Source organism: Nerophis ophidion, linkage group LG14, assembly GCF_033978795.1.
Source record: "Nerophis ophidion isolate RoL-2023_Sa linkage group LG14, RoL_Noph_v1.0, whole genome shotgun sequence".
NCBI classification, from domain to species: Eukaryota; Metazoa; Chordata; class Actinopteri; order Syngnathiformes; family Syngnathidae; genus Nerophis; species Nerophis ophidion.
The window spans coordinates 16,949,963-16,976,729 of record NC_084624.1 but is presented as its reverse complement, the minus strand read 5'-3'; the positions used below and the strand labels follow the sequence as shown (position 1 = coordinate 16,976,729).

Here is a 26,767-nt window from a genome sequence, read left to right as displayed (position 1 = left end):
CAAAGAGCTCCTTGATCAGTTTCCCAGGAAGAGGGTCAAGTAAGCATGTTGTCTGTTTTATTCCATTTACACGTTGTAACAATTCCTCTAATGTTATTTCCTCAAAACGAGAGAAACTATTTTGGAGGGCAGTATCCGCCGTATATACCATCGTATCAGTGTTAATAGAACCCCGTCGTAGCTAGGACGCATTGTCTTTAATCTCCTTTCTAATGACTTCAATTTTCTTACTAAAGAATTGCATAAAGTCATCAGCTGAGTGGGTTGAGCTACTGGAAGGGGTCCCTTGTTGGGTTAGCGATGCTACCGTACTAAACAAAAATTTAGGATCGTTTTTATTACGGTGGATGAGATTTGAGTAATATTTAGCTTTAGCTAAGGTAAGCATGCGTTTATAAGTTATTAAACCATCACTCCATGCTTGATGGTGCACCTCAAGTTTAGTCGTGCGCCATTTGCGTTCCAGCTTTCTACATAATAATTTCTGAGCTCTAGTTTCTTCTGTAAACCACGGGGTGCGCTTTTTTGGAGCCTTTTTTAACTTTAGCGGTGCTATGTTATCAATGGTTTCGCGCAGGGTGTCGTTAAAGTTGTTAGTGAGGTTATCAATAGAGCCCACGTACTTTGGGAATGGTGCCATAACCGAGGGCAGTAGGTCAGCAAGAGTTGTCGTTGTGGCCGTATTAATGTTGCGGCTGCTATAGCAGTTATTATTATTATTATTAGTTTGACGAACATGCGTCTGAACCTCAAATTTTATAAGGTAATGATCGGACAATACTTTAGTATACGGGAGTATCGTAACTTTGGAGACGGTGATACCCCTGACAAGCACTAGGTCTATCGTATTACCGTTGCGATGCGTGGGTTCATTTATTATTTGTGTGAGACCACAGCTATCAATTACAGTCTGGAGCGCTACGCACGGTGGGTCCGATGGGGTATTCATATGGATATTAAAGTCCCCCATTATGATTATATTATCGGCGTGTGTCACTAGATCAGCAACGAACTCTGAGAATTCATTGATAAAGTCCGAATAGGGCCCTGGGGGGCGGTAGATAACAGCCAGGTGTAGAGGCAGCGGTGTGACAGACTTCATAGTAAGCACCTCAAACGATTTATATTTATTATTTATGTTAGGACTAAGGTTAAAGTTTTCGTTGTATATTAGTGCAACCCCCCCACCCCTTTTAAGCGGACGGGCAATATGCGCATGTGTAAAGTTAGGAGGACATGCCTCATTTAGCGCAAAAAAGTCGTTTGGTTTAAGCCAGGTTTCGCTGAGACCGATGACGTTAAGATTGTTGTCTCTGATAATATCATTAACTAATAACGTTTTGGGAGACAATGATCTTATGTTTAAAAAAACTATATTATAGGTAGTCGGCTGTTTTAGGGAGTTTTTGATCAAATTATCCGTAGTAGCAATATTAATAATGTTGTGTTTATTATGCCCAGTGCATTTAGTATAGTTACGACCATATCTAGGAATTGATACGACAGGAATTTTCCGATTGTTTGTTTGTTGCTTTGATAAACTGCACGCATCATAGTTAGCCACCTCAGTAACGGGGATTTTCCGATTGTTTGTTTGTTGCTTTGATAAACTGCACGCATCATAGTTAGCCACCTCAGTAAGACACATGTCCAACTCTGAAACACTCAAAGCAGAAAAAACGTGTTCTAATTTAACTGACTCCTTACCCAGACCTGTAGTCTCGCATTTTCCATTTAAATCTGGCTGCAGGATGGAGGGAAGTGGTGTTCTGTGGGGATTAGCCTTCTGCTTTGTTTTTAGCCCCGCTCGACATCCGCGTTTCCGATCACACCGCTGGCGTCTGCTCCGTAGACGGCCCCCGCTGCTACTATACTCCCCTGCTTCACAGGCCGCTGGATGTAGCCGCCGACGTATTCCCATGCTAGTTAGCATGTTTAGCACGCACGCGTCTATCAGTCCAAAACGGCCCGATATGTCCACATCCAGAAGTGTCTGGCGGTCGTACGTGATCACGGAGTGACCACGATGTGAGCCAGCCATAAAGTCTGTGGAATTGTCCGGTATTTCTGCCAAATGTTTCATCTTTAGCAGGAGCTCCGCGAGGACGCAGCCCGTCCGGGCGCCGCCATCTTGGATATCACTATAGTCACTATAAGGTATCTCAGATTGTAGGTGGGTTTTTTTTTCACTATGTTTGTTGCATTTTGGCTGCGTCTCGATTTATTGTAAAATATGTTGTCAATATAGGGCTGGGCGATATATTGATATATCGCGGGTTTGTCTCTGTGCGATATAGAAAATGACTATATCGCATGCTTGCCAAAACTCCCGGATTTTCCGGGAGACTCTCGAAATTTAGCGTCTCTCCCGAAAACCTCCCGGGACAAAGTTTCTCCCGAAAACCTCCCAAAATTCAGGCGGAGCTGGAGGCCACGCCCACTCCAGGTCTAAGCGGACCTGAGTGACGTGTCGACAGTCTGTTTTCACGTCCGCTTTCCCACAGTATAAAGAGCGAGCCTGCCCAATGACGTTATAACTGTAGAATGATCGAGGGCGAGTTCTTGGTTTCTTATGTGGGTTTATTGCTAGGCAGTTTCATTAAAGTCCTCCCAGCCCGGTAATAACACACAACAACAGCAGTCACATTTTCGTCTACTGTAAAGCAGTTCGTCTGCTGTCAGCTCCAATGTTGTGAACTTCTGACACTCTTAAACAGGACAATACTGCCATCTACTGTACATAGAATAGAATGTAGAATAAAATTGACTTTATTTAATACAGCACCACAGTTTGTTCACAATAAACAATGATAGTAATAAATAATATAATATATATATGAATAATATAAATCTACACATATTCTACATTTAAGTGCAGTCAAGGAACATATGCATTATACAGTCTGATGGCTGTCGGTATGAAGGACCTCCTGTGTCGTTCCGTGTTACGTTTTGGGAGTCTGAGCCTTCCACTGAACGTGCTCATTTTCTCCGCAAAGTCCGAGTGTAGTGGGTGGGAGGTGTTGTTCATGATGGCTAGGAGTTTTGCTGGACTTCTTCTCTACCAGAGAGTCTAGCTGTGCATGCATATGGTTAGAAAAATAGTGACAGAGAATAGAACAAAGATGGACATTTCAACCCTTAACTCAACAATGAGTAGATGAGTGTTATGTGTGTGTATATGTGTAAATTAATGAACACTAAAATTCGAGTATTTCTTTTATTTATATATATATATATATATACATATATATATATATATATATATATATATATATATATATATATGTATATATATATATATATGTATATATAGAATTCACTGAAAGTCAAGTATTATATATATATATAATATTTGACTCTTAACCAAATATATATATCGCGATATGGCCTTAAAATATTGAGATATTAAAAAAGGCCATATCGCCCAGCCCTATGTCAATATTCTGTGTTTTATCATTCATAGTTAATATTGTAAATCCCACCTTCTTTATTTTCATGTACATTCTGGGTATCTCATTCAGTAAAAAAAAATTTATTAAAATTCCATTCCGTTTTTTAAGGCGGTCTGTCATAATGTTTTTAGCTTTCAATCGTTATTGTGAAGTTTTGTATTAGTGTTCCTAAAAATAGATATACCGGCCCCCAGACACACTTTTTTATTTAAATCTGGCCCCCCAAGTAAAATAATTGCCCAGGCCTGCTTTATTGTCATTGTAGTCAAAAGTAAATATAAAATATAATAAAAACAGGATTATGAGGAAATAAATGGAGGAAAAGCTTGTCACAACAAAAAACATTTTATTTTCACACATTATTTCTCCGGACAAAATCACAAGTAAAAGTGCAAACAATGGATAATTTAGCTTATGTCAACAACCACTTATGTCAACGCAGGTCCGCCATTCTGCGTAATGTCGACATAAACGTGTTCCACTGTACAGTACATACCTGAACAAACATTCTGTTGTGTGCGGTAAAGCAGGTTAGTTGTCATAACCATTATCATTTTATATATTATGAATACAATTCATGTATTTTTACTACGTGCAGAAAGTTATTTTTAAAAAAGATAGTTGCTGATTAATCTTTCATAAGGTTATGTCAGTTATGTGACAAAACATCGGTTTGATGCATTTGTATTAATTATGTCTTTAGAACACATGTAATAATAAATTAGTGCTGATCCAAACAAATACTGAATTATGTCACACTTTGATAGAAAAACAAGTATCCAAAGCTCAGAGGAACATTGCATGGGACTATTTGGGTTTCATGCATGTAATTATTATCCGGGTCATATACTGTTGGAAATAAACATAAACCTTAAACAATACAAATACATTTAAATAGATCCTTTAAACGTGAAAAATTATGTTTTAAAAAAGAAAAACATGTACATATTTACACATCGATTCATGCTATACTCACATTAAAGTAAATAAAGTAAAAATATTTATTAATATTGTTTTTATACAATACAGGCCATAAGTTCGGACACACCATCTTTATTTTCATGACTATTGCAGATTGTCACTGAAGGCATCAAAACTGTGAAGTGAAAACCCTTTCAAGTGACTACCTCTTGAAGCTCATCGAGAGAATGCCAAGAGTGTGCAAAGGGTGGCTATTTTGAAGAAACTAGAATATAAAACATATTTTCAGTTATTTCACCTTTTTTTTTGTTAAAGGCCTACTGTAGAGATGCGCGGATAGGCAAGTATATCATCCGCAACCGCATCACCAAAGTCGTCAACCACCCGCCGTCCACCCGAACCAACATTTTATCAGGACTGTACCCACCCGCCAACCGCCCGTTGATTTATACATCAGAGGACCGCCCACTGATATATACATTAGGGGTCGGTCGCCTTTACCACTCACAGAGCTATTTAAACCTGTTTCACATAGTAATGAAGTCAATTGGTGCCGCTAACGTTCTCGCGACTATCCAATAGCGTTCATCCTGACGACAAGAATTTGGGCGTGCTTTGAAGCCATTGCCTTAGACATCTTCAACAACATGTACGAGCCGATTGTTGATCCGGCAACATGTTGTGTGCAGCTTCCGAAATTACACGTACAAGATTGAAAGGCATACTGGGTGATACAAAGTACACTGATGGTTGTGATATAAACAACTTTAACACTGTGAAGCCACACAATACAAGATTGACAAACACATTTCGGGAGAACATCCTCACAGTAACACAACATAAACGCAACACAACAAATACCCACAATCCTTTGTATCCGTGAGACTAACCTGAATATATTTTGCGCCCCCAACCCCGCCCACCTTACTGACGCACGGAGGGGAGGTGGCGGGGTTTGCTGCAAGCGGGGTGTATAAAATAGTCAGGAAGTGTCATGAATACAAAGGATTCTGGGTATTTGTTGTGTTGCGTTGATGTTGTGTTACTGTGAGGATGTTCTCCCGAAATGTGTTTGTCGTTCTTAATTGGTGTGGCTTCACAGCGTGGCGCATATTACTAAGAGTGTTAAAATTGGTTATATCACAACCACTAGTGTAATCTGTGTCACCCAGTATGCCTTGCAGTCGTGTGCGTGGTGCTTCGGAAGCCACACACAACATGTTGCTGGACTGACAAGCAGATCGGACATGTTGTAGAAGGCGACAAAGTCAATGGCCTCATAGCACGCCCTAATACTTAATATCTGGGTGACTGCCGGCAGTCATCCAATAGAATAGCGTCTCCTATTGTCTTCTTCGCTTTATGACACAGGTCTTAAATGGCACTTTGAATGGCAAAGGAAACTGATCCCAGAACCATGCATATCAAATATTTCGGGATGGTTCAACCCCCACCCGACCGAATCTAATTAAAATCTATTTTTTCGTCATGTCAACCGCCCGACCCGCGGTTTATCAGCGGACTCCGCGGATGAGACCGCAAACCGCGCCTCTCTAGCCTACTGAAACCCACTACTACCCACCCCGCAGTCTGATAGTTTATATATCAATGATGAAATATTAACATTGCAACACATGCCAATACGGCCTTTTTGGTTTACTAAATTGCAATTTTAAATTTCCCGGGACTTTTTTCTTGAAAACGTTGCGTAATGATGACGTGTACGCGTGTCGTCACGGGCTGTTATGAATATGAGCGCTGCACACACACACAGCTAAAAGTCGTCTGCTTTAACGGCATAATTACACAGTATTTTGGACATCTGTGTTGCTGAATCTTTTGCAATTTGTTCAATTAATAATGGAGAAGTCAAAGTAGAAAGACGGAGTTGGGAAGCTTTAGCCTTTTTTTTAAATTCACGGAGGTGAAACTTTAGTATGGATCCCGAACGAATGTCAACCAGCAGGTTTCGGTGAGAAAATTGTGGTTAAAAAGTCGCTTCTTACCGGATATCAGCTGAGCTTGTACGGCTCTCCTGTCCAAAGGCAAAACCTAGTAACTCACTTCTAGCCGATTTTGAGAAAACAAAGGAAAACCATCTTGATGCTGTCTTACAAAGATTTACAAAGTCATCAAACGTATAGATGTTTTCTTAAGCTTTCATTTTCTTGCCGATTGAGCCATGGATTGAATCTGCTCTCATGAACGTGTGCCCTTTCTCCAGATATTTTATCACAATCTCGGTGGGGCCCCATTCTGCGTTTGCACATTGGGCAAGAGCCGTGTACAGCGTCCTGTTTTTATTTTGACCTCCACAGTTATTAGGGACGGCGTGGCGCAGTGGGAGAGTGGCCGTGCGCAACCCGAGGGTCCCTGGTTCAAATCCCACCTAGTACCAACCTCGTCACGTCCGTTTTGTCCTCAGCAAGACACTTCAGCCTTGCTCCTGATGGGTGCTGGTTGGCGCCTTGCATGGCAGCTCCCTCCATCAGTGTGTGAATGTGTCTGTGAATGGGTAAATGTGGTAGTAGTGTCAAAGCGCTTTGAGTAACTTGAAGGTAGAAAAGCGCTATACAAGTACAACCCATTTATCATTTATTTATCTGCCCAAAAGAGTATGCAAGGGGAAGAATCAAGAACAATACATTTAATGAAGGTGCCAATCTTCCAAATATCCCCTCGTGCCATAATATCACATAATCAGGTTGACCGTCGGCCCCCATTCGTGCAAATGTCTCATTAAAGACAATAAGGCGACTGACAAGGAAGCTCCGATTGGTCCCTTGAGATACTAGGTTTTTCTGTTGTATCTACGCGGTTATGTGGTAGTTGCTAGGTCCTGCCATGCGCGTAACAGCTTACTTACGGAACAAATTACAATATCGCATACACTAATGTAAAGCATATCACCTAGGAACTCCAAAATTATTATCAGATCAGTTTTGACCAAAATTGAGTTACTGGGTTTTGCCTTTGGACGGGAGAGCGGCCGTCGACTTCCCCGAGACACTGCACATCAACACCCGGCCGTGGACGTACACCTCCGACTATCAGGTACAGTTAAACTCACTAAAACACTAGCAACACAATAGAAAGATAAGGGATTTCCCAGAATTATCCTAGTAAATGTCTCTAAAAACATATGAATCCGTCTCAATGCAACGCGATTGCAATCGCGTTTTTTTTTCTCTCTAGTCTGTCGCTATCAATATCCTCAAACACGAATCTTTCATCCTCGCTCAAATTAATGGGGAAATTGTTGTTTTCTCGGTCCGAATAGCTGTTTTTGTTGGAGGCTCCCATTAAAATCAATGTGAATATATGAGGAGCCCTCAACTTGTGACGTCATCGTCAGCGACTTCCGGTAGAGGCAGGGCTTTTCTCCAGTTGCGAACTTTATCGTCGATGTTCTCTTTTTTAAGCAAAAATATAGCAATATCGCGAAATGATCAAGTATGACACAGATTGGACCTGCTATCCCCGTTTAAATAAGAACATCTCATTTCAGCAGGCCTTTAAGTACATAACTCCACATGTGTTCGTTCATAGTTTCGATGCCTTCAGTGACAATCTACAAAGTAAATAGTCATGGAAATAAAGAAAACGCATTGAATGAGGTGTGTCCAAACGTTTGGCCTGTACTGTATACATATATTTCTGCCTACCGTACGTGTGCAAACTTAAGCGACACCCTGTAGTTTGTGTACCTTACTAGCAGGTTTGCAAGCACCTTTACATAACAGTAGTAGTATTAGTGAACTTGTTAATATATGTATTAATATATGAATATGGTAATATTATGAATGTTACTAGCTCATAAGACTCCAATGGTACGCACTTGAAAATATTGTATTGAAAAAACCCACAATAATAGTAAAATAATGAGCAACTTATGTGGCATTTAGGAACACAATGAAAAATGAGAAGAAAAGTGTGAAGTACAGTACATATTGTGTATTATTCATTCAACACAGTACCGCTGTATACACTTTTATTTTATTTTTGTCAAATACTGCAAAAATGAGGAAACTAAATGTTGATTTTAAAAAAAAGTAAAAGAAGCAGCCTTTTTGCCTACAATTTCTTCCTTTTATTTTCTTTTTTTTTAAATTTATTCTTAAAATACATAATTTTGTTGAATTTCTCTCAAAATGCTTACCTAATTTTGTTGAATTTCTCTCAAAATGCTATCTTCAAAGAATCTACGTATAGTACTTCAGGATATCAAGTATAAGTGTTTGTACATTGAAGTGAAATCAAACCCATTTATCGGTGCTTGGCCCCCAAAACAGCACTCATCTTGAACACGAAACAAGCATTTTAAAGAGAAAAACATACTTTTAAATAACACATATTGTATGAAAAACAATCGTGAAAACAAGTACAATGTTTTTTGAAAAAAATGTATAGTATTTGCCTTGGAAAGGGGACCTCTACCGTATCTCCTTCCAGCTGCATCTCCGTCAAGCACACCATCATCAGCTTCTCCATATTTTCATGGATAAATGTTTGGGCATTATCGACTCACTCTTTAGTGCGTTGCAGACTAGTCGTGCGACGCTCCAAGCTAGTTAGGTTTGCTTGTTAGCCTTATAGGTCACGTTTTTAACGATTTATATCTTTTTTTCAATGAATATAATCCACTTCTTTGTCTCAACGCTGTCCTTCACACTCAATGACTTCCTTGCCACCCATGGAAAAACAAAGTAACTCATGCTAGCGAGTAAGACCAGATGTTTTGGTGGAATCTTACTTGTTTCACCGTGGGTTTCACTACAACAAGTAGGCTCATAGTTTAAAGCCCACCAAAAGTTGAGTGACAGCTTGTATCTCAAAATACGTGTAAAGTGATAACAATACAAAGGCCCCCACTCTGCCACACACACGGAATGAAGGAGTTAAAGGGGGCCACACCGAAATTCTTTCAGGGGGCCCCTACATTCTTCACAACTGCCCTGCTTGAAAAAGTCTCTTATTTTTGTACTCAAGTATGACTTTAGCGTACTCTCTACAACACAGTACTATCCTGGTGATGATACAGAACATGTACTCTCCTCAATTCAGATGCCTTTTATCAAACAAATTCACAATTATTATTATTATATATGAATTATGATGCAACATGATTACACTTCGTGTTGCTGAAACACGTACAGTATTCTCTCGCTCTCTTATTTTTGTAAGCAAATAACCTGCGATTAATCATGATTAATCACAGTTGTAGAGTGTGATTAATCTGAATTAAAAATAATCACTTGACAGCTATAATATCTATCTATCTATTATATATATATGTATATATATACATATATATATGTATATATAGATAGATATTTAACATGTAAATCAATAGGGGATGCTTACTGGATGTTATTGTACAGTACTGCACTGTATATGTACTACATTACTTCAAAGATTACATTTTCATTTTGCATTTCATTGCTTTCAATTATATATTGTGTGGGTGTGTGTTAACGCTGTGGGGTAGTAAAAGCCTTTTTATAACCAAAAGTGTTCTCCCCGCTGTAGGCCACGTACAAGAAGCCGTCCTCATCCCTCTCCTTGTCGTAGAGTTGGCCCATAGTCAGACTGCAACACAAGAAATAATAACATCATTATTCACGGCACGAAATAATTAGAGCATTTCCCGTAATTTTACAGCTTGCGTTCTTATTGTGACTTAATTGGTGCCTGTGTATGCTTTGTGTACATAAGTCCAAATGCTGTACACTGTCAGCACTCACATGTATTCAAAACTAGAAGTGATCCAGTATTGCTCTGAAATAACAGTTCAATTGTATTGTATTGTATTGTATAGGATTGTCCGATACAACTTTTTCACTTAAAGGCCTACTGAAATTAGATTTTCTTATTTAAACGGGGATAGCAGGTCCATTCTATGTGTCATACTTGATCATTTTGCGATATTGCCATATTTTTGCTGAAAGGATTTAGTAGAGAACATCGACGATAAAGTTTGCAACTTTTGGTCGCTAATAAAAAAGCCTGGCCTGTACCGGAAGTCGCAGACGATGATGTCACAAGGGTGAGGGCTCCTCACATCCTCACAATGTTTATAATGGGAGCCTCCAGCAGCAAGAGCTATTCGGACCGAGAAAACGACAATTTCCCCATTAATTTGAGCGAGGATAAAAGATTTGTGGATGATGATATTGATAGCGAAGGACTAGAAAAAAATTAAATAAATAAAATAAAATGAAAAGCAATAGCTCCAGGCAGCGGTAGTGTGAGCGTTTCAGATGTAATTAAACACATTTACTAGGATAATTCTGGAAGATCCCTTATCTGCTTATTGTTTTAATAGTGTTTTAGTGAGATTGTAAAGACATACCTCGAGGTCGGGTGGCTGCGGTGAACACGCAGTGTCTCAGAGAGAAGCCAAGGAGCCAAGCTCACATATGCCTTTCAAACAGCTACTGCAGGAGGCCGAATAATCCAATGATGTCTCCGGTAAGATATATATTACAATTTTCCCATCCAAAAACATGCTGATTGACGTAGAGAAACATGTTCGCTTGACACCGGCTGTGTCTCGGTGCTAAAGACAGCTGCAATACACCGCTTTGCACCAACAGCATTGTTCTTTATAGTCTCCATTATTAATTGAACAAATCGCAAAAGATTCAGCAGCGCAGATGTCCAAATTACTGTGTAATTATGCGATGAAAAGAGACGACTTTTAGCCATAACTGGTGCTGAGCTAATATTTCCTGACAGTCCGTGACATCACGCGCACGCGTCATCATTCCGCGACGTTTTCAACAGGATACCTCGCGGGAAATTTAAAATTGCAATTTAGTAAACTAAAAAGGCCGTATTGGCATGTGTTGCAATAATAATATTTCATCATTGATATATAAACTATCAGACTGCGTGGTCGGTAGTCGTGGGTTTCAGTAGGCCTTTAAGATACAATACAATATTGGAGCCTTGAATATTGGCCAAAACCGATATTATATCCGACAGATAGCAGAAGGAATCATGGATACTCTTAGTAATTTATAGTGGGGAATACAGTGATGGGCAAGCTACGTAGAAAATGCAGTAATCTAAAATACATATTACTCTGGATTGAATGGAGCTAAGCTACAGTGGAAGCTACATATACATACTGTATGTACATATCAATAATTACATACATAGATACATATGTATATACATATCCATACATACATATAAATTCAAATATACAGTCTGCAAAAATAAGGGCAATAAAACACCAGTTAACAAAGGCAAAATTACGGTATTACACGATGTACAGTGGGGCACAAAAGTATTTAGTCAGCCACCGAATGTGCAAGTTCTCCCACTTAAAATGATGACAGAGGTCTGTAATTTTCATCATAGGTAGACTTCAACTGTGAGAGACAGAATGTGAAAAAAAAAATCCAGGAATTCACATTGTAGGAATTTTAAAGAATTTATTTGTAAATTATGGTGGAAAATAAGTATTTGGTCAACCATTCAAATCTCTCACTGATGGAAGGAGGTTTTGGCTCAAAATCTCACGATACATGGCCCCATTCATTCTTTCCTTAACACGGATCAATTGTCCTGTCCCCTTAGCAGAAAAACAGCCCCAAAGCATGATGTTTCCACCCCCATGCTTCACAGTGTTCTTGGGATGAAACTCAGTATTCTTCTTCCTCCAAACACGACGAGTTGAGTTTATACCAAAATGGATACATGGATGATACAGCAGAGGATTGGGAGAATGTCATGTGGTCAGATGAAACCAAAATATAACTTTTTGGTATAAACTCAACTCGTCGTGTTTGGAGGAAGAAGAATACTGAGTTGCATCCCAAGAACACCACACCTACTGTGAAGCATGGGGGTACTCAGAGCGCTTTGACACTACTTCCACATTTACCCATTCACACACTGATGGAGGGAGCTGCCATGCAAGGTGCTAACCAGCACCTATCAGGGGCAAGGGTGAAGTGTCTTGCTCAGGACACAACTGACGTGACGAGGTTGGTACTACGTGGGGATTGAACCAGGGACCTTGGGGTTGCGCATGGCCACTCTCCCACTGCGACACGCCGTCCCTAACATATGTAACATACCGTATTTCCTCGAATTGTTGCAGGGCATATAGTATGCGCTTGCCTTGAATTACTGCCGGGTCAAACTCGCTTCGCAAAATAATTAGGGCATGCTTAGTATTACCCGGGTCAAACTCATGATGTCACGAGTGACACTTCCCCGGTCATCATTTTCAAAATGGAGGAGGCTGATTTCAATACCGTAATTTGAATAAAGGGAAGAAGATTAAGAGCTATTCAGTAGGATTTAAGGTCCAACCAACCATACATCACACTCAAATTTTTACTGCATACCTTTGGTAAGTGCTGGAATGAGGAGGTTTTAAAATAATTAGCGCATGCTTACTTTTACCACATGCCTTTGGTAAGCGCAGGAGTGAGGAGAAGTTTTAAATTAATTAGTGCCCCGGCGGCAATTCAAGAAAATACGGTATGGTAACATATGTTGCTCCCTAACCTGTATGTACCTTTCAGCATTAATGGTGCCTTCACAAATGTGTAAGTTACCCGTGCCTTGAGCACTAATTGAGAAATGTTGTTCTTAAACTGTTCAACAATTTGCTCACGCATTTAATCACAAAGTGGTGAGCCTCGCCCCATCCTTGTTTGTGAACGGCTGAGTATATCACGGAAGCTGCTTTTATACCCAATCATGGCACCCACCTGTTCCCAATTCGCCTGTGGGATGTTCCAAATAAGTGTTTGATGAGCATTCCTCAACTTTATCAGTCTTTTTTGCCACTTGTGCCTGCTTTTTTGAAACATGTCGCAGGGATCAAATTCCAAATCAGCTAATATTTGCAAAAAATTAAGTTTTCCAGTTCGAACTAGGGCTGGGCGATATATCGATATACCGCGGGTTTGTCTCTGTGCGATATAGAAAATGACTATATCGTGATATTCGAGTATACGTTCTCACACAGTTGCTTTTAGCTGCTGGCATTACACTACATGCGTTTCTAACTCTTTGTCGTCTCTCCTTCTCACAGACAGCAAGCGAACCTTCTTACATACGTCACATACGTATACTCCCTAGCAGAGCAGAGAGGTAGCAGCATGGGTAACGTTAGCTGTGGTACGAGTGGTAATACGAGAGAAAGAAGGTGCGAAATGGTAACAAATGAAGGAAAAAATAATTCCCAAGAAAAACAGCAGGGGGTTCATCGTCTGCCGGTGATTTGGCTTCAAGTGGGAATGTCAAACAGACAACCGTAATTTGTCAAGTGGGGGGCAAAAGCGTTTCTACAAAAAGTAAAATTACTGCTAATACGTAGCATTAATTGAAAATTCACCACGGGGGCGTGGTTAAGAGGGGAGGAGTATATTTACAGCTACAATTCACCAAGTCATATATTTCATATATATATATATATATATATATATATATATATTGTAGCGTCCCGGAAGAGTTAGTGCTGCAAGGCGTTCTGGGTATTTGTTCTGTTGTGTTTATGTTGTGTTACGGTGCGGATGTTCTCCCGAAATGAGTCATTCTTGTTTGGTGTGGGTTCACAGTGTGGCGCATATTTTAACAGTGTTAAAGTTGTTTATACGGCCACCCTCAGTGTGACCTGTATGGCTATTGACCATGTATGACTTGCATTCACTTGTGTGTGTGTATAAGCCGCATATATTATGTGACTGGGCCGGCACGCTGTTTGTATGGAGGAAAAGCGGACGTGGCGACAGGTTGTAGAGAACGCCAAAGGCAGTTCCTTTAAAGCCCGCCCCAAATATTGTTGTCCCGGATGAAATTCAGGAGGGGCACTGAACTTAGGGAGTCTCCCGGGAAAATCGGGAGGGTTGCCAAGTAAGAGTATTAGCGGTGAATGCGGTGTTACAGCGGCGGGCCAGCTCTAATGTTAATATGATATTGCCTCAAGGGCCAAGTGAAATTACACGGCGGGCCAAGTTTGACACCCATGCTATATGGCCTAAAAATATCGAGATATTAAAAAACGGCCATATCGCCCAGCCCTAGTTCGAACATTAAATATCTTGTTTTTGCAGTCTATTGAATTGAATATAAGTTGAAAACGATTTGCAATTCATTGTATTCTGTTTTTATTTACGATTTACACAACGTGCAAACTTCAATGATTTTGGCTTTTGTATATTTGTGACAGACTTCAATGAATAAATATACAGAAACACTGGATCATTTTTTTAAAGACAGCAGGGATTCTTATTAGGCGTCGCTCAGTGCTCACACGCAGAGAATTATTCCCGCTGATGGAATAAATAACAGTGCTTTTTGTGTGAACAAAAAGTAACTATAGTCGGTGCAAAAGTAGGTCAGAATGTTCAGCTAAAAGCTTGTGTGTACATGTGAACACTTTATAATACTCGGACAAAAAGATCTGCTGTGATTGGTGTAAAAGGAGAACTAGAGTCCGGTTTCTTGCCATTCATGGCGACATCAAAGGTTAAGTTAAAGGCTTTCTTCTTCCATGGAACACAGACAAAGTGGAAGTATGTCATGACACACACTACAAAGTAAAGTTTTGTATTCATATCCAGTATTCATGTGTGATGTTTACCATAACATTGACTTCTCACCTGGACTGAGGAACTGTTTTGTCCACAAAGAGGAAAATGGCTTTCTCTGAAGGTAACTGGATGCGTTTCCTGATGATCCACATGAACTGGGCCACGGTGATGTCAGAGGGCACCAGGTACTTCCTCTTATCAATGTCCACTATCTGAGAGCCAGACACTTTCTCCACGATCACCTGAAGCACAAACACCAACACCCATCAAGGGTTTGCACGCCAAAGTTTTTCCTATTTCATTTGACTTTTTAATATTTTAGAATGGCAAGTAACTGTTGAGGTGGCATCTCGCACACCCAGCCATGTTGGTGCTCATTAGCCACTAATAAGGCCAAAACGTTCCAATAATTCCCCTTTTTTTTTTAGTTATGCTTGAAATCAAACAAGTTGAAAAACTTATTCGGGTGTTACCATTTAGTGGTCAATTGTACGGAATACAGTGGGGCAAAAAAGTAATTGGTCAGCCACCGATTGTGCAAGTTCTCCCGCTTAAAATGATGAGAGAGGTCTGTAATTTTCATCATAGGTACACTTCAACTGTGAGAGACAGAGTGTGAAAAAAAAATCCAGAAATTCACATTGTAGGAATTTTAAAGAATTTATTTGTAAATTATGGGGGAAAATAAGTATTTGGTCACTTCAAACAAGGAAGATCTCTGGCTCTCGCAGACCTGTAACTTCTTCTTTAAGAAGCTCTTCTTTCCTCCACTCGTTACCTGTATTAATGGAACCTGTTTGAACTCGTTATCTGTATAAAAGACACCTGTCCACAGCCTCAAACAGTCAGACTCCAAACTCCACTATGGCCAAGACCAAAGAGCTGTCGAAGGACATCAGCAAAAGAATTGTAGACCTGCACCAGACTGGGAAGAGTGAATCTACAATAGGCAAACAGCTTGGTGTGAAAATATCAACTGTGGGAGCAATTATCCACTGATAATCTCCTTCGATCTGGGGCTCCACGCAAGATCTCATCCCGTGGGGTCAAAATGATCATGAGAAGGGTGAGCAAAAATCCCAGAACCACACGGGGGGACCTGGTGAATGACCTGCAGAGTGCTGGGACCAAAGTAAGAAAGGTTACCATCAGTAACACACTACGCCGACAGGGAATCAAATCCTGCAGTGCCAGATGTGTCCTCCTGCTTAAGCCAGTGCATGTCCAGGCCCGTCTGAAGTTTGCCAGAGAGCACATGGATGATACAGCAGAGGGTTGGGAGACTGTCATGTGGTCAGATGAAACCAAAATAGAACTTTTTGGTATAAACTCAACTCGTCGTGTTTGGAGGAAGAAGAATACTGAGTCGCATCCCAAGAACACTATACCTACTGTGAAGCATGGGGGTGGAAACATCATGCTTTGGGGCTGTTTTTCTGCTAAGGGGACATGACGACTGATCGGTGTTAAGGAAAGAATGAAGGGGGCCATGTATCGTGAGATTTTGAGCCAAAACCTCCTAACATCAGTGAGAGCTTTGAAGATGAAACGTGGCTGGGTCTTCCAGCATGACAATGATCCCAAACACACCGCCCGGGCAACGGAGGAGTGACTCCGTAAGAAACATTTGAAAGTCCTGGAGTGGCCTAGCCAGTCTCCAGACCTCAACCCCATAGAAAATCTGTGGAGGGAGTTGAAAGTCTGTGTTGCTCGGCGACAGCCCCAAAACATCACTGCTCTCGAGAAGATCTGCATAGAGCAGGGGTCGGGAACCTTTTTGGCTGAGAGAGCCATACAAGCCAAATATTTTGAAAAGTACTTCCGTGAGAGCCATATAATATTTTTTTAAGACTGAACACAACTAAATGCGTGCATTTTTATGTAAAACCAACATTTTTAGAGTATAATAAAATAAGTCTCTTATTCTTTTTAATAACACTGTTATTCTGAAGCGGACCAACAATAAATAAAATACTTCTTACCATTAATGTGACTTCTTGAACAGATGCGGTAGAAACCAGATGGATGGATTAAAATGCATGGGAATGTTTTATATTTTGAACGTTATTTTTGACACTGTGACTACCAGCAGAATTATTCATTACTTGTTAAGCAATGTCAGCTAAGATTTATCTGAGAGCCAGGTGCAGTCATCAAAAGAGCCACATCTGGCTCTAGAGCCATAGGTTCCCTACCCCTGGCATAGAGGAATGGGCCAAAATACCAGCTACTGTGTGTACAAACCTGGTAAAGACCTATAGTAATCGTTTGACCTCTGTTATTGCCAACAAAGATTATATTACAAAGTATTGAGTTTAATTTTTGTTATTGACCAAATACTTATTTTCCACCATAATTTACAAATAAATTATTAAAAATTCCTACAATGTGAATTCCTGGATTTTTTTTTCCACATTCTGTCTCTCACAGTTGAAGTGTACCTGTTATGAAAATGACAGACCTCTGTCATCATTTTAAGTGGGAGAACTTGCACTATCGGTGGCTGACTAAATACTTTTTTGCCCCACTGTATGTACTGTACTGTACAATCTACTAATACAAGTTTCAATCAGTCAATCAAAGTCGGCTATTTTGGAGCCATCGCTGCACCTAAAAAGTTTACAAAACAACCATGCAACTTTTTTCAATATCAATCTCCAAGAAATGTGACGGGCATGTCTGTCATGAGTCACGACAAGACACACGAAAAGTAGTGACTACTCCTGCTTTTATATCAATCAATGTTTATTTATATAGCCCGAAATCACAAGTGACTCAGAGGGCTGCAACAGTATCAAAAGTAAGTCGGCTATTTTGAAGCCAGCAGCCCTATTAAAGGTTACAAACCTGCAACTGGTTTCAACAATGTGAATCTCAACAAAACGCAGGTGGACATATTTACGCACAAAAAGTCTTGTTTTAGCCTTAACTGAAATTAAATCCAGTGGATCCTCAATATACGAACCCCTCTTTATGAAAACGTTTTGATTTACAAACCCCGTTTCCATATGAGTTGGGAAATTGTGTTAGATGTAAATATAAACGGAATACAATGATTTGCAGATCCCTTTCAGCCCATATTCAGTTGAATGCACTACAAAAACAAGATATTTGATCTTCAAACTCATAAACTTTATTTTTTTTTTGCAAATAATAATTAACTTAGGATTTCATGGCTGCAACACGTCCCAAAGTAGTTGGGAAAGGGCATGTTCACCACTCTGTTATATCACCTTTTCTTTTAACAACACTCAAATGTTTGGGAACTGAGGAAACTAATTGTTGAACCTTTGAAAGTGGAATTTTTTTCCATTCTTGTTTTATGCTTCAGTCGTTCAACAGTCCGGGGTCTCCGCTGTCGTACTTTACGCTTCATAATGCGCCACACATTTTCGATGGGAGACAGGTCTGGACTGCAGGCGGGCCAGGAAAGTACCCGCACTCTTTGTTTATAAAGCTACGCAGTTGTAACACGTGATGAATGTGGCTTGGCATTGTCTTGCCGAAATAAGCAGGGGCGTCCATGAAAAAGACGGCGCTTAGATGGCAGCATATGTTGTTCCATAACCTGTATGTACCTTTCAGCATTAATGGTGCCTTTACAGATGTGTAAGTTACCCATGCCTTGGGCACTAATGCACCCCCATACCATCACAGATGCTGTTTTTTTAACTTTGTGTCGATAACAGTCTGGATGGTTTGCTTCCGCTTCGGTCCAGATGACACGATGTTGGATATTTCCAAAAACAATTTGAAATTTGGACTCGTCAGACCACTGTACACTTTTCCACTTTGCATCAGTCCAATCTAGATGCAAAGTGGAAGTCGGCGGCGTTTCTGGATGTTGTTGATAAATGGCTTTCGCTTTGCATAGTAGAGCTTTAACTTGCACTTACAGATGTAGAGACTGACTGTATTTAGTGACAGTGGTTTTCTGTAGTGTTCCTGAGCCCATGTGGTGATATCCTTTAGAGATCCATGTCGGTTTTTGATACAGTGATCGAAGGTCATGGTCCTTTAATGTTGGTTTCCGGGCATGCCGCTTACGTGGAGTGATTTTTCCAGATTCTCTGAACCTTTTGATGATATTATGGACCCTAGATGTTGAAATCCCTAAATTTCTTGCAATTGCGCTTTGAGAAACGTTGTTCTTAAACTGTTTGACTATTTGCTCACGCAGTTGTGGACAAAGGGGTGTACCTCGCCCCATCCTTTCTTGTGAAAGACTGAACATTTTTTGGGAAGCTGTTTTTATACCCAATCATGGCACCCGCCTGTTCCCAATTAGCCTGCACACCTGCGGGATGTTCCAAATAAGTGTTTGATGAGCATCCCTCAACTTTATCAGTATTTATTGCCACCTTTCCCAACTTCTTTGTCACGTGTTGCTGGCATCAAATTCTAAAGTTAATGATTATTTGCACAAAAAAAAACTTTTATCAGTTTGAACATCAAAAATGGATGGATGGATGGATATGTTGTCTTTGTAGCATATTCAACTGAATATGGGCTGAAAATGATTTGCAAATCATTGTATTCCGTTTATATTTACATCTAACACAATTTCCCAACTCATATGGAAACGGGGTTTGTAGAAACCACGGACCGAAAGATATATGCTTGTGGGAGGAGGTTGTGATCAGCGCGCTGCAGGAGCAAAAGGTCACTGCCTCAGTCAATGGCGTTGAGGGCGTAGCACCATCGACTAGGAGCGGGGCATGTGCGGGATGGCGAGACACAGCTGGCAGGTGATTGATTAGATTTCGCAGGTGGTATGTGTTAATCTAATCAGCTGTTGTCTTTAACAGTGATCAGCTATTGGAGGAGAGGCTGCGCGAGAAACCGGAGAGACAGACATCTGCAAAGATTGTACTGGAAAGAGTGTTCATTAAATCAGTGTTTTTCAACCATTAGTGTGCCGTGAGAGATTATCTAGTTTCACCTATTTGGGTTCAAAATATTTTTTGCAAAGCAGTAATTATAGTCTGCAAATGATGTGTTTTCGTTAAGTGTCGGTGCTGTCTAGAGCTCGGCGGAGTAACCGTGTAACACTCTTCCATATCAGTAGGTGGCAGCAGGTAGCTAATAGCTTTGTAGATGTATGGATCAGCGGGAGGCAGGGTGCAGGTAAAAAAAGGTTTTTAATGCTTAAATAAATAAAAAAACACAAATGTGAGTGTTCCTAAGAAGAAGCATTTAAGCTTAAGGAAGGTTATACAGAACTAAACTAAAACTGAACTGGCTACTGTCAGGCTTGGACTTGGTCTTGGTTTGTTTTCCCGAGGTGCAAAGCGAATAGAGTGGAAACGGCGCGAAGGTAAAGACATCTTTATTTTAACACTGAAACTAAAAACAGGAACCAACAAAAAGCGCGCACAATGGCGGTACAAAAAACTGGGCTATGAAACAAAAGACTAGCACAAAGGTTATAAACTACAAACATGAAACAAAAACACTTGCGCAGTGGCATGAATAACAAAAACTTACGTGGACAAAATGGACAGCACTGCAAGGCATGAAGCAGATAATCGAGGGCGTGAATGAGGTGATGTTGCCAGCCTGACTAACTGGTAACTGTGGCTTAAATAATGAACATGATAAGTGAAAACAGGTGTGAGACAAGACAGGTGAACTGATTGGTTGTCATGGTAACAAAACAGGGAGTGAAAAAAAAAAAGGAACTTAGAGTCCAAAGGGTCAAAAGCACCTGGTATTCCTAGGCACTCTCCCATCCAAGTACTAACCAGGCCAGACACTGCTTAGCTTTGAGAACAGATAAGATTGGGGATGCTCAGGGTAATATGGCCATACAAAACTCATGATCAGACATGACAGAAAACTAAATCAGTTGGCATGGTAAGACAAACAAGGAAATGCAAAACAGAACTAAATGTCCAAAAAACTAAACATAGCATGACCAAAACAAAACATGAACCATAGGCGTGACAGCTACAAAGTAAACAAAAACAGAATGCTGGACAACAGCAAAGACTTACTGTGGAGCAAAGACAATGTACATCCGAACATGACATGACAATCAAGAATGTCCCAACAAAGAAGGATGAAAACAACTGAAATGTTATTGATTGCTTAAACAAATCAGGTGTGGGAACAGCAGTCAAGGAAGACATGAAACTGCTACAGGAAGATCCCAAATAAACAGAAAAAGACACCAAAATTGGAGCGCAAGACAAGTAAAACACTACAGAAAGGAAAACTGCAAACAAGTGCAAATAAGTCAGGGTGTGATGTGACAGGTGGTGACAGTACACCTACTTTGAGACAAGAACTCTCCCGTCCAAAGGCAAAACCCAGTAACTCAATTTTAGTCAAAACTGAGCTGATAATTTTGGAGTTCCTAGGTGATATGCTTTGCATTAGTGTATGCGATATTGTAATTTGTTCCGTAAGTAAGCTGTTACGTGCATGGCAGGACCTAGCAACTACCACATAACCGCGTAGATACAACAGAAAAACCTAGTATCTCAAGGGACCAATCGGAGCTTCTTTGTCAGTCGCCTTATTGTCTTTAATGAGACATTTGCACGAATGGGGGCCGACGGTCAACCTGATTATGTGATATTATGGCACGAGGGGATATTTGGAAGATTGGCCCAGGACGTTGCAAGCACCTTCATTAAATGTATTGTTCTTGATTCTTCCCCTTGCATACTCTTTTGGGCAGATAACTGTGGAGGTCAAAATAAAAACTGGACGCTTTACTTGCCCAATGTGCAAACGCAGAATGGGGCCCACCCGAGATTGTGATAAAATATCTGGAGAAAGGGCACACATTCATGAGAGCAGATTCAATCCATGGCTCAATCGGCAAGAAAATGAAAGCTCAAGAAAACATCTAAACGTTTGATGACTTTGTAGATCTTTGTAAGACAGCATCAAGATGGATTGGTTTTCCTTTGTTTTCTCAAAATCAGCTAGAAGTGAGTTACAAGGTTTTGCCTTTGGACGGGAGAGCTATAGTCATGCATGCTTGCTTACGCTTTTAAATCAATTCCAACAATTGCGACAACAACTTTTTATTTTCAATATCGGCTGTTGAGTTTCATTTTTTAATGATTTCCGCGGGTGATGTGCCTCCGCATTTTTTCAATGAAAAAAAGGTGCCTTGGCTCAAAAAAGGTTGAAAAACACTGCATTAAATCACATGGTGATTAAAACTTTGTTAAACGGCACAACTGACTCCTGTGAAGTGGGATCCGTGGAACGAGTACGGACCTTGTCTCAGGCCCAGTCTTCATTAAGCCAGATAACTCCTTACACCAGGGGTGCCCACACTTTTTCTGCAGGCGAGCTACTTTTCAATTGACCAACTCGAGGGGATCTACCTCATTTATATATATCATTTATATTTATTTATTTATGAAAGAGACATTTTTGTAAACAAGTTAAATATGTTTAATGATAATACAAGCATGTGTAACACATATACATGTCTTTCTTTCACGAAGACAACAATATAAGTTGGTGTATTACCTGATTCTGATGACTTGCATTGATTGGAATCAGACAGTAATGATGATAACGCCCACATTTTCAAATGGAGGAGAAAAAAAGTTGTCCTTTCTGTACAATACGACATGAAAGTGGTTGGTTTTTGGCATCTAATTCATCCAGCTTCCATACACTTTACAAGAAAAACATTGGCGGCAAATTCCGTAGCTTGCTTGATTGATATTCACGGCACCCGAGGGTCTTGTGAGATGACGCTGGCTGCTGCCAGTTCATTATTATGAAAAAATGACAGAGAGGAAGGCGAGAAACACTTTTTATTTCAACAGACTTTCGCGCCGTCCCTTCCGTCAAAACTCTAAAGGCAGACTGCACATTTCCTATCTTCACAATAAAAGCCCTGCTTCATGCTGCCTGCGCTAACAAAATAAGAGTCTCGGAAAGCTGGCGTGCACAAGTGATGTGCACGCCAGCTTTCTGAGGGATCGTGACACGATGGCGAGGCATAATGGATGCGTGTTGCTACCCCAGGGATGCAAGAGGACCAGGACAAGCAGGAGTTGCAGGTAAGATTAGATTTAATACAAAAACAAAAATAATACTGGTACAAAATGCAAAGAAAAGGCGTGCCGAATGCACGGAGAGCTATGCTAATAATTAGCAACGAGAGCAGAGTACAGGAATAGAGGTGCAGAGCGCACGCAAAGCTAAGGCGAGACTTAGCAATAGTGATTACAAAAATAAGAACCAACGTGCGTGTTGCAAGTAGCAAACAAAACAGCCAGGAGGAACTAAGGTAGCAGGTGGTCTTAAATACAACACAAATAATTCAAAACAGGTGTGCGTAATGAGTCCGTGCAGGAGGCATACTTAGGTTGCCATGGTGACAATACAAAACAAGGAAGTGCGCTAACAAACGGGATCGGTAGAGTCCAAAACATGATCAAAACATAGTAGGACAATACAAAAAAAGACAAACATGCTAGAGATGTGTGATCCGGAAGCCGGATCACAACATTACCCCCCCCTTAAGGGGCAGATCCCAGATGCCCCCAAAAAACTGCAATAAAGAGAACCCCCTCCCAAAACCAGAAAGTTCACAAACGAAGGGAGGGCGGAAGGAGTCCACGGTGGAGGGTCGCCAGATCGCATGTCCCCGAATCCACCGAGGACACATCATGTGGCGGCGGCGGGTGGAACGCTGCTGCCGAAAAAGTTTTGGCGGGCGACCTCGAAAAGGCCACATTAGTGGCCGCCTCGCAGGATGAGGTGCCCGGCGAGGCGGACGACCCGGGCACGGCCACATCCGTGGCCGACATGGAGGAGGGAGTATCTGGCGAGGAGGATGACCTCGCAGAGGCCACGCCCGTGGTCGACGTGGTGGACGACGCCTCAGCACCGAAATCCCAGCAGGCTTGGAAGCAGCAGACGAGGGTGCGGGGACTGCAGCCAAAGCAGGCCCGAGTGCAGCTGGCGAGGATGATGCGGGTGCTGCAGCCGCAGGAGTCGTCGGAGGCGGCCTGGGAGCCGCAGGAGTCGTCGGAGGCGGCCTGGGAGCCGCAGGAGTCGTCGGAGGCGGCCTGGGAGCCGCAGGAGTCGTCGGAGGCGGCCTGGGAGCCGCAGGAGTCGTCGGAGGCGGCCTGGGAGCCGCAGGAGTCGTCGGTGGTGCTGGTGTGGGCTCCAGCCCCGTCGTCGACGCTGGTGTGGGCTCCAGCCCCGTCGTCGACGCTGGTGTGGGCTCCAGCCCCGTCGTCGGCGCTGGTGTGGGCTCCAGCCCCGTCGTCGGCGCTGGTGTGGGCTCCAGCCCCGTCGTCGGCGCTGGTGTGGGCTCCAGCCCCGTCGTCGGCGCTGGTGTGGGCTCCAGCCCCGTCGTCGGCGGTGCTTGGCGGCACGGAGCTGGCACCGGTGCTTGGCGGCACGGAGCTGGCACCGGTACCTGTCGTGGTGCTGGTACCGGAGTGGGCTCCAGACTGGGAGTTTGTGCTGGTGTGAGAACCAGACTGGGAGTTTGTGCTGGTGTGAGAACCAGACTGGGAGCTGGTGTGAGAACCAGACTGGGAGCTGGTGTGAGAACCAGACTGGGAGCTGGTGTGAGAACCAGACTGGGAGCTGGTGTGAGAACCAGACTGGGAGCTGGTGTGAGAACCAGACTGGGAGCTGGTGTGAGAACCAGACTGGGAGCTGGTGTGAGAACCAGACTGGGAGCTGGTGTGAGAACCAGACTGGGAGTTTGTGCTGGTGTGAGAACCAGACTGGGACTAGGCTTGAACACCGGTGGTGGAGGGCGCACTGGAGGTAGTGGACTAGCGAGTCGAAAAGTCGGTGGAGGAGGTCTAGGTGGCCTTAGTGGCTTGACCGGGGGAAACACAGGTGGAGGAGGTCTACTAGGAGGAGCTAAGCGGAATATCGGTGGAGGTGGCCTCATAGGAGGCTGCGGTTTGACAGTTAGCATCTGAGCTACTTCCCCACCAAAGCTATAGGCCTTAGCCCCTCCCTCCAGACGGGGATCCCAGACCCGTTCCCTATGGTCAGGGACTGACCTTAAGGGAGGGTGGTGTGAGGTTTGGAGGTGGGCAGACTCCTCCCCTTTAAGTTGACCAACATGTCCTTTTGAAAAAGGAGAAAAAAACCCAGACTTGGGCGGGGAACGGGGCTTAAGAGGTGGAGGAAGAAAAGTAGGTAGCTCATGTTGCCTTAGTTTGCATCTAGAAATAACATCTGTATAGAACTTAGTTGTGTCTATAGAGTCCAAAAAATCATAGTCAATATTTGAAACAGGTTGAGAATAAGACTCAACAATATAAAAATCCTCAGAAAAAATATCATCGACAGGGGGTGGTATTGAGTCACCAGGGGGCGTTGACGAAATGACGTCACCGTGATGGACCGGTGGGCCGGAGGTATGCCCTGGCCTTACAGCCCAGTCGGAAGAGTGGTTGGAATATGGAGAAAAAACAAAACTTCCAAACCTCAGGGAAGAGTACTGGGCTGTTGTCTGCGCGCTGCTGTCCGGGGAAAAAGTCTTCGCGGCTTGGCGAAGGGAAGACTTTTGGTGGTCCACTGCGAGGCGGCGTTGTGCTGGCTGTTTTCTGACACGATGGCGAGGCATAATGGATGCGTGTTGCTACCCCAGGGATGCAAGAGGACCAGGACAAGCAGGAGTTGCAGGTAAGATTAGATTTAATACAAAAACAAAAATAATACTGGTACAAAATGCAAAGAAAAGGCGTGCCGAATGCACGGAGAGCTATGCTAATAATTAGCAACGAGAGCAGAGTACAGGAATAGAGGTGCAGAGCGCACGCAAAGCTAAGGCGAGACTTAGCAATAGTGATTACAAAAATAAGAACCAACGTGCGTGTTGCAAGTAGCAAACAAAACAGCCAGGAGGAACTAAGGTAGCAGGTGGTCTTAAATACAACACAAATAATTCAAAACAGGTGTGCGTAATGAGTCCGTGCAGGAGGCATACTTAGGTTGCCATGGTGACAATACAAAACAAGGAAGTGCGCTAACAAACGGGATCGGTAGAGTCCAAAACATGATCAAAACATAGTAGGACAATACAAAAAAAGACAAACATGCTAGAGATGTGTGATCCGGAAGCCGGATCACAACAGATCGCTTGTGCACGCTAGTTTTCCGAGACTCTGTATTTAGTTAGCGCAGGCAGCATGAAGCAGGGCTTTTATTGTGAAGATAGGAAATGTGCAGTCGGCCTTTGGAGTTTTGACGGAAGGTACGGCGCGAGAGTCTGTTGAAATAAAAAGTGTTTCTCGCCTTCCTCTCGGTCATTTTTAATAATAATGATCTTGCAGCAGCCAGCGTCATCTCACAAGACCCTCCGGTACCGTGAATGTCATTTAAGTGACGTCTTGGTGAAGATTGATGATCACTAATTTTTAGGTCTATTTTTTTTAAAAGCCTGGCTGGAGATCAACTGACACACCCCCCACGGTCGACTGGTAGCTCGCGATCGACGTAATGGGCACCCCTGCCTTACACGAATAACTATTGTCAGCCACACTAATCTATCGTTAAAGGTTCTCCTCCTTGGATAATTTTTTACACGGGTAAGTGCGCCGTCTATTTCTTGACTCTCCGGCTCTTACCTTTGTATGGACTCATTGAGTGTTTACAAACTGAGTTCGGAGAGGAAGTAATGCCAGAAAGAAAGCGCCACATAACAAGCGGTTTTGTAACTCGGGATAGGGCTGGGCGATATATCGCAGGTTTCTCTCTGTGTGATATAGAAAATGACTATATCGTGATATTCAGGTATATGTTCTCAAACAGTTGCTTTTAGCTACAGGCATTACACTACATGCGTTTCTCACTCTTTCTTGTCTCTCCTTCTGACAG

General features: G+C 42.1%; 1 protein-coding gene across 1 annotated transcript in view; it reads right to left on the bottom strand.

The window, feature by feature from the left end:
* Window positions 1–3,781: 3,781 nt before the first annotated feature.
* Window positions 3,782–26,767, bottom strand: part of gabarapl2 (GABA(A) receptor-associated protein like 2) — a 35,344-nt gene continuing 12,358 nt past the window's right edge. Inside the window, exons 3-4 of the mRNA XM_061919987.1 lie at window positions 15,005–15,177; window positions 3,782–9,965 (exon numbers count right to left, since the gene is read on the bottom strand). Coding sequence (XP_061775971.1) covers window positions 9,848–9,965; window positions 15,005–15,177 — 291 coding nt within the window. The 3' untranslated portion in view covers window positions 3,782–9,847. The remainder of the gene's footprint in view (window positions 9,966–15,004; window positions 15,178–26,767) is intronic.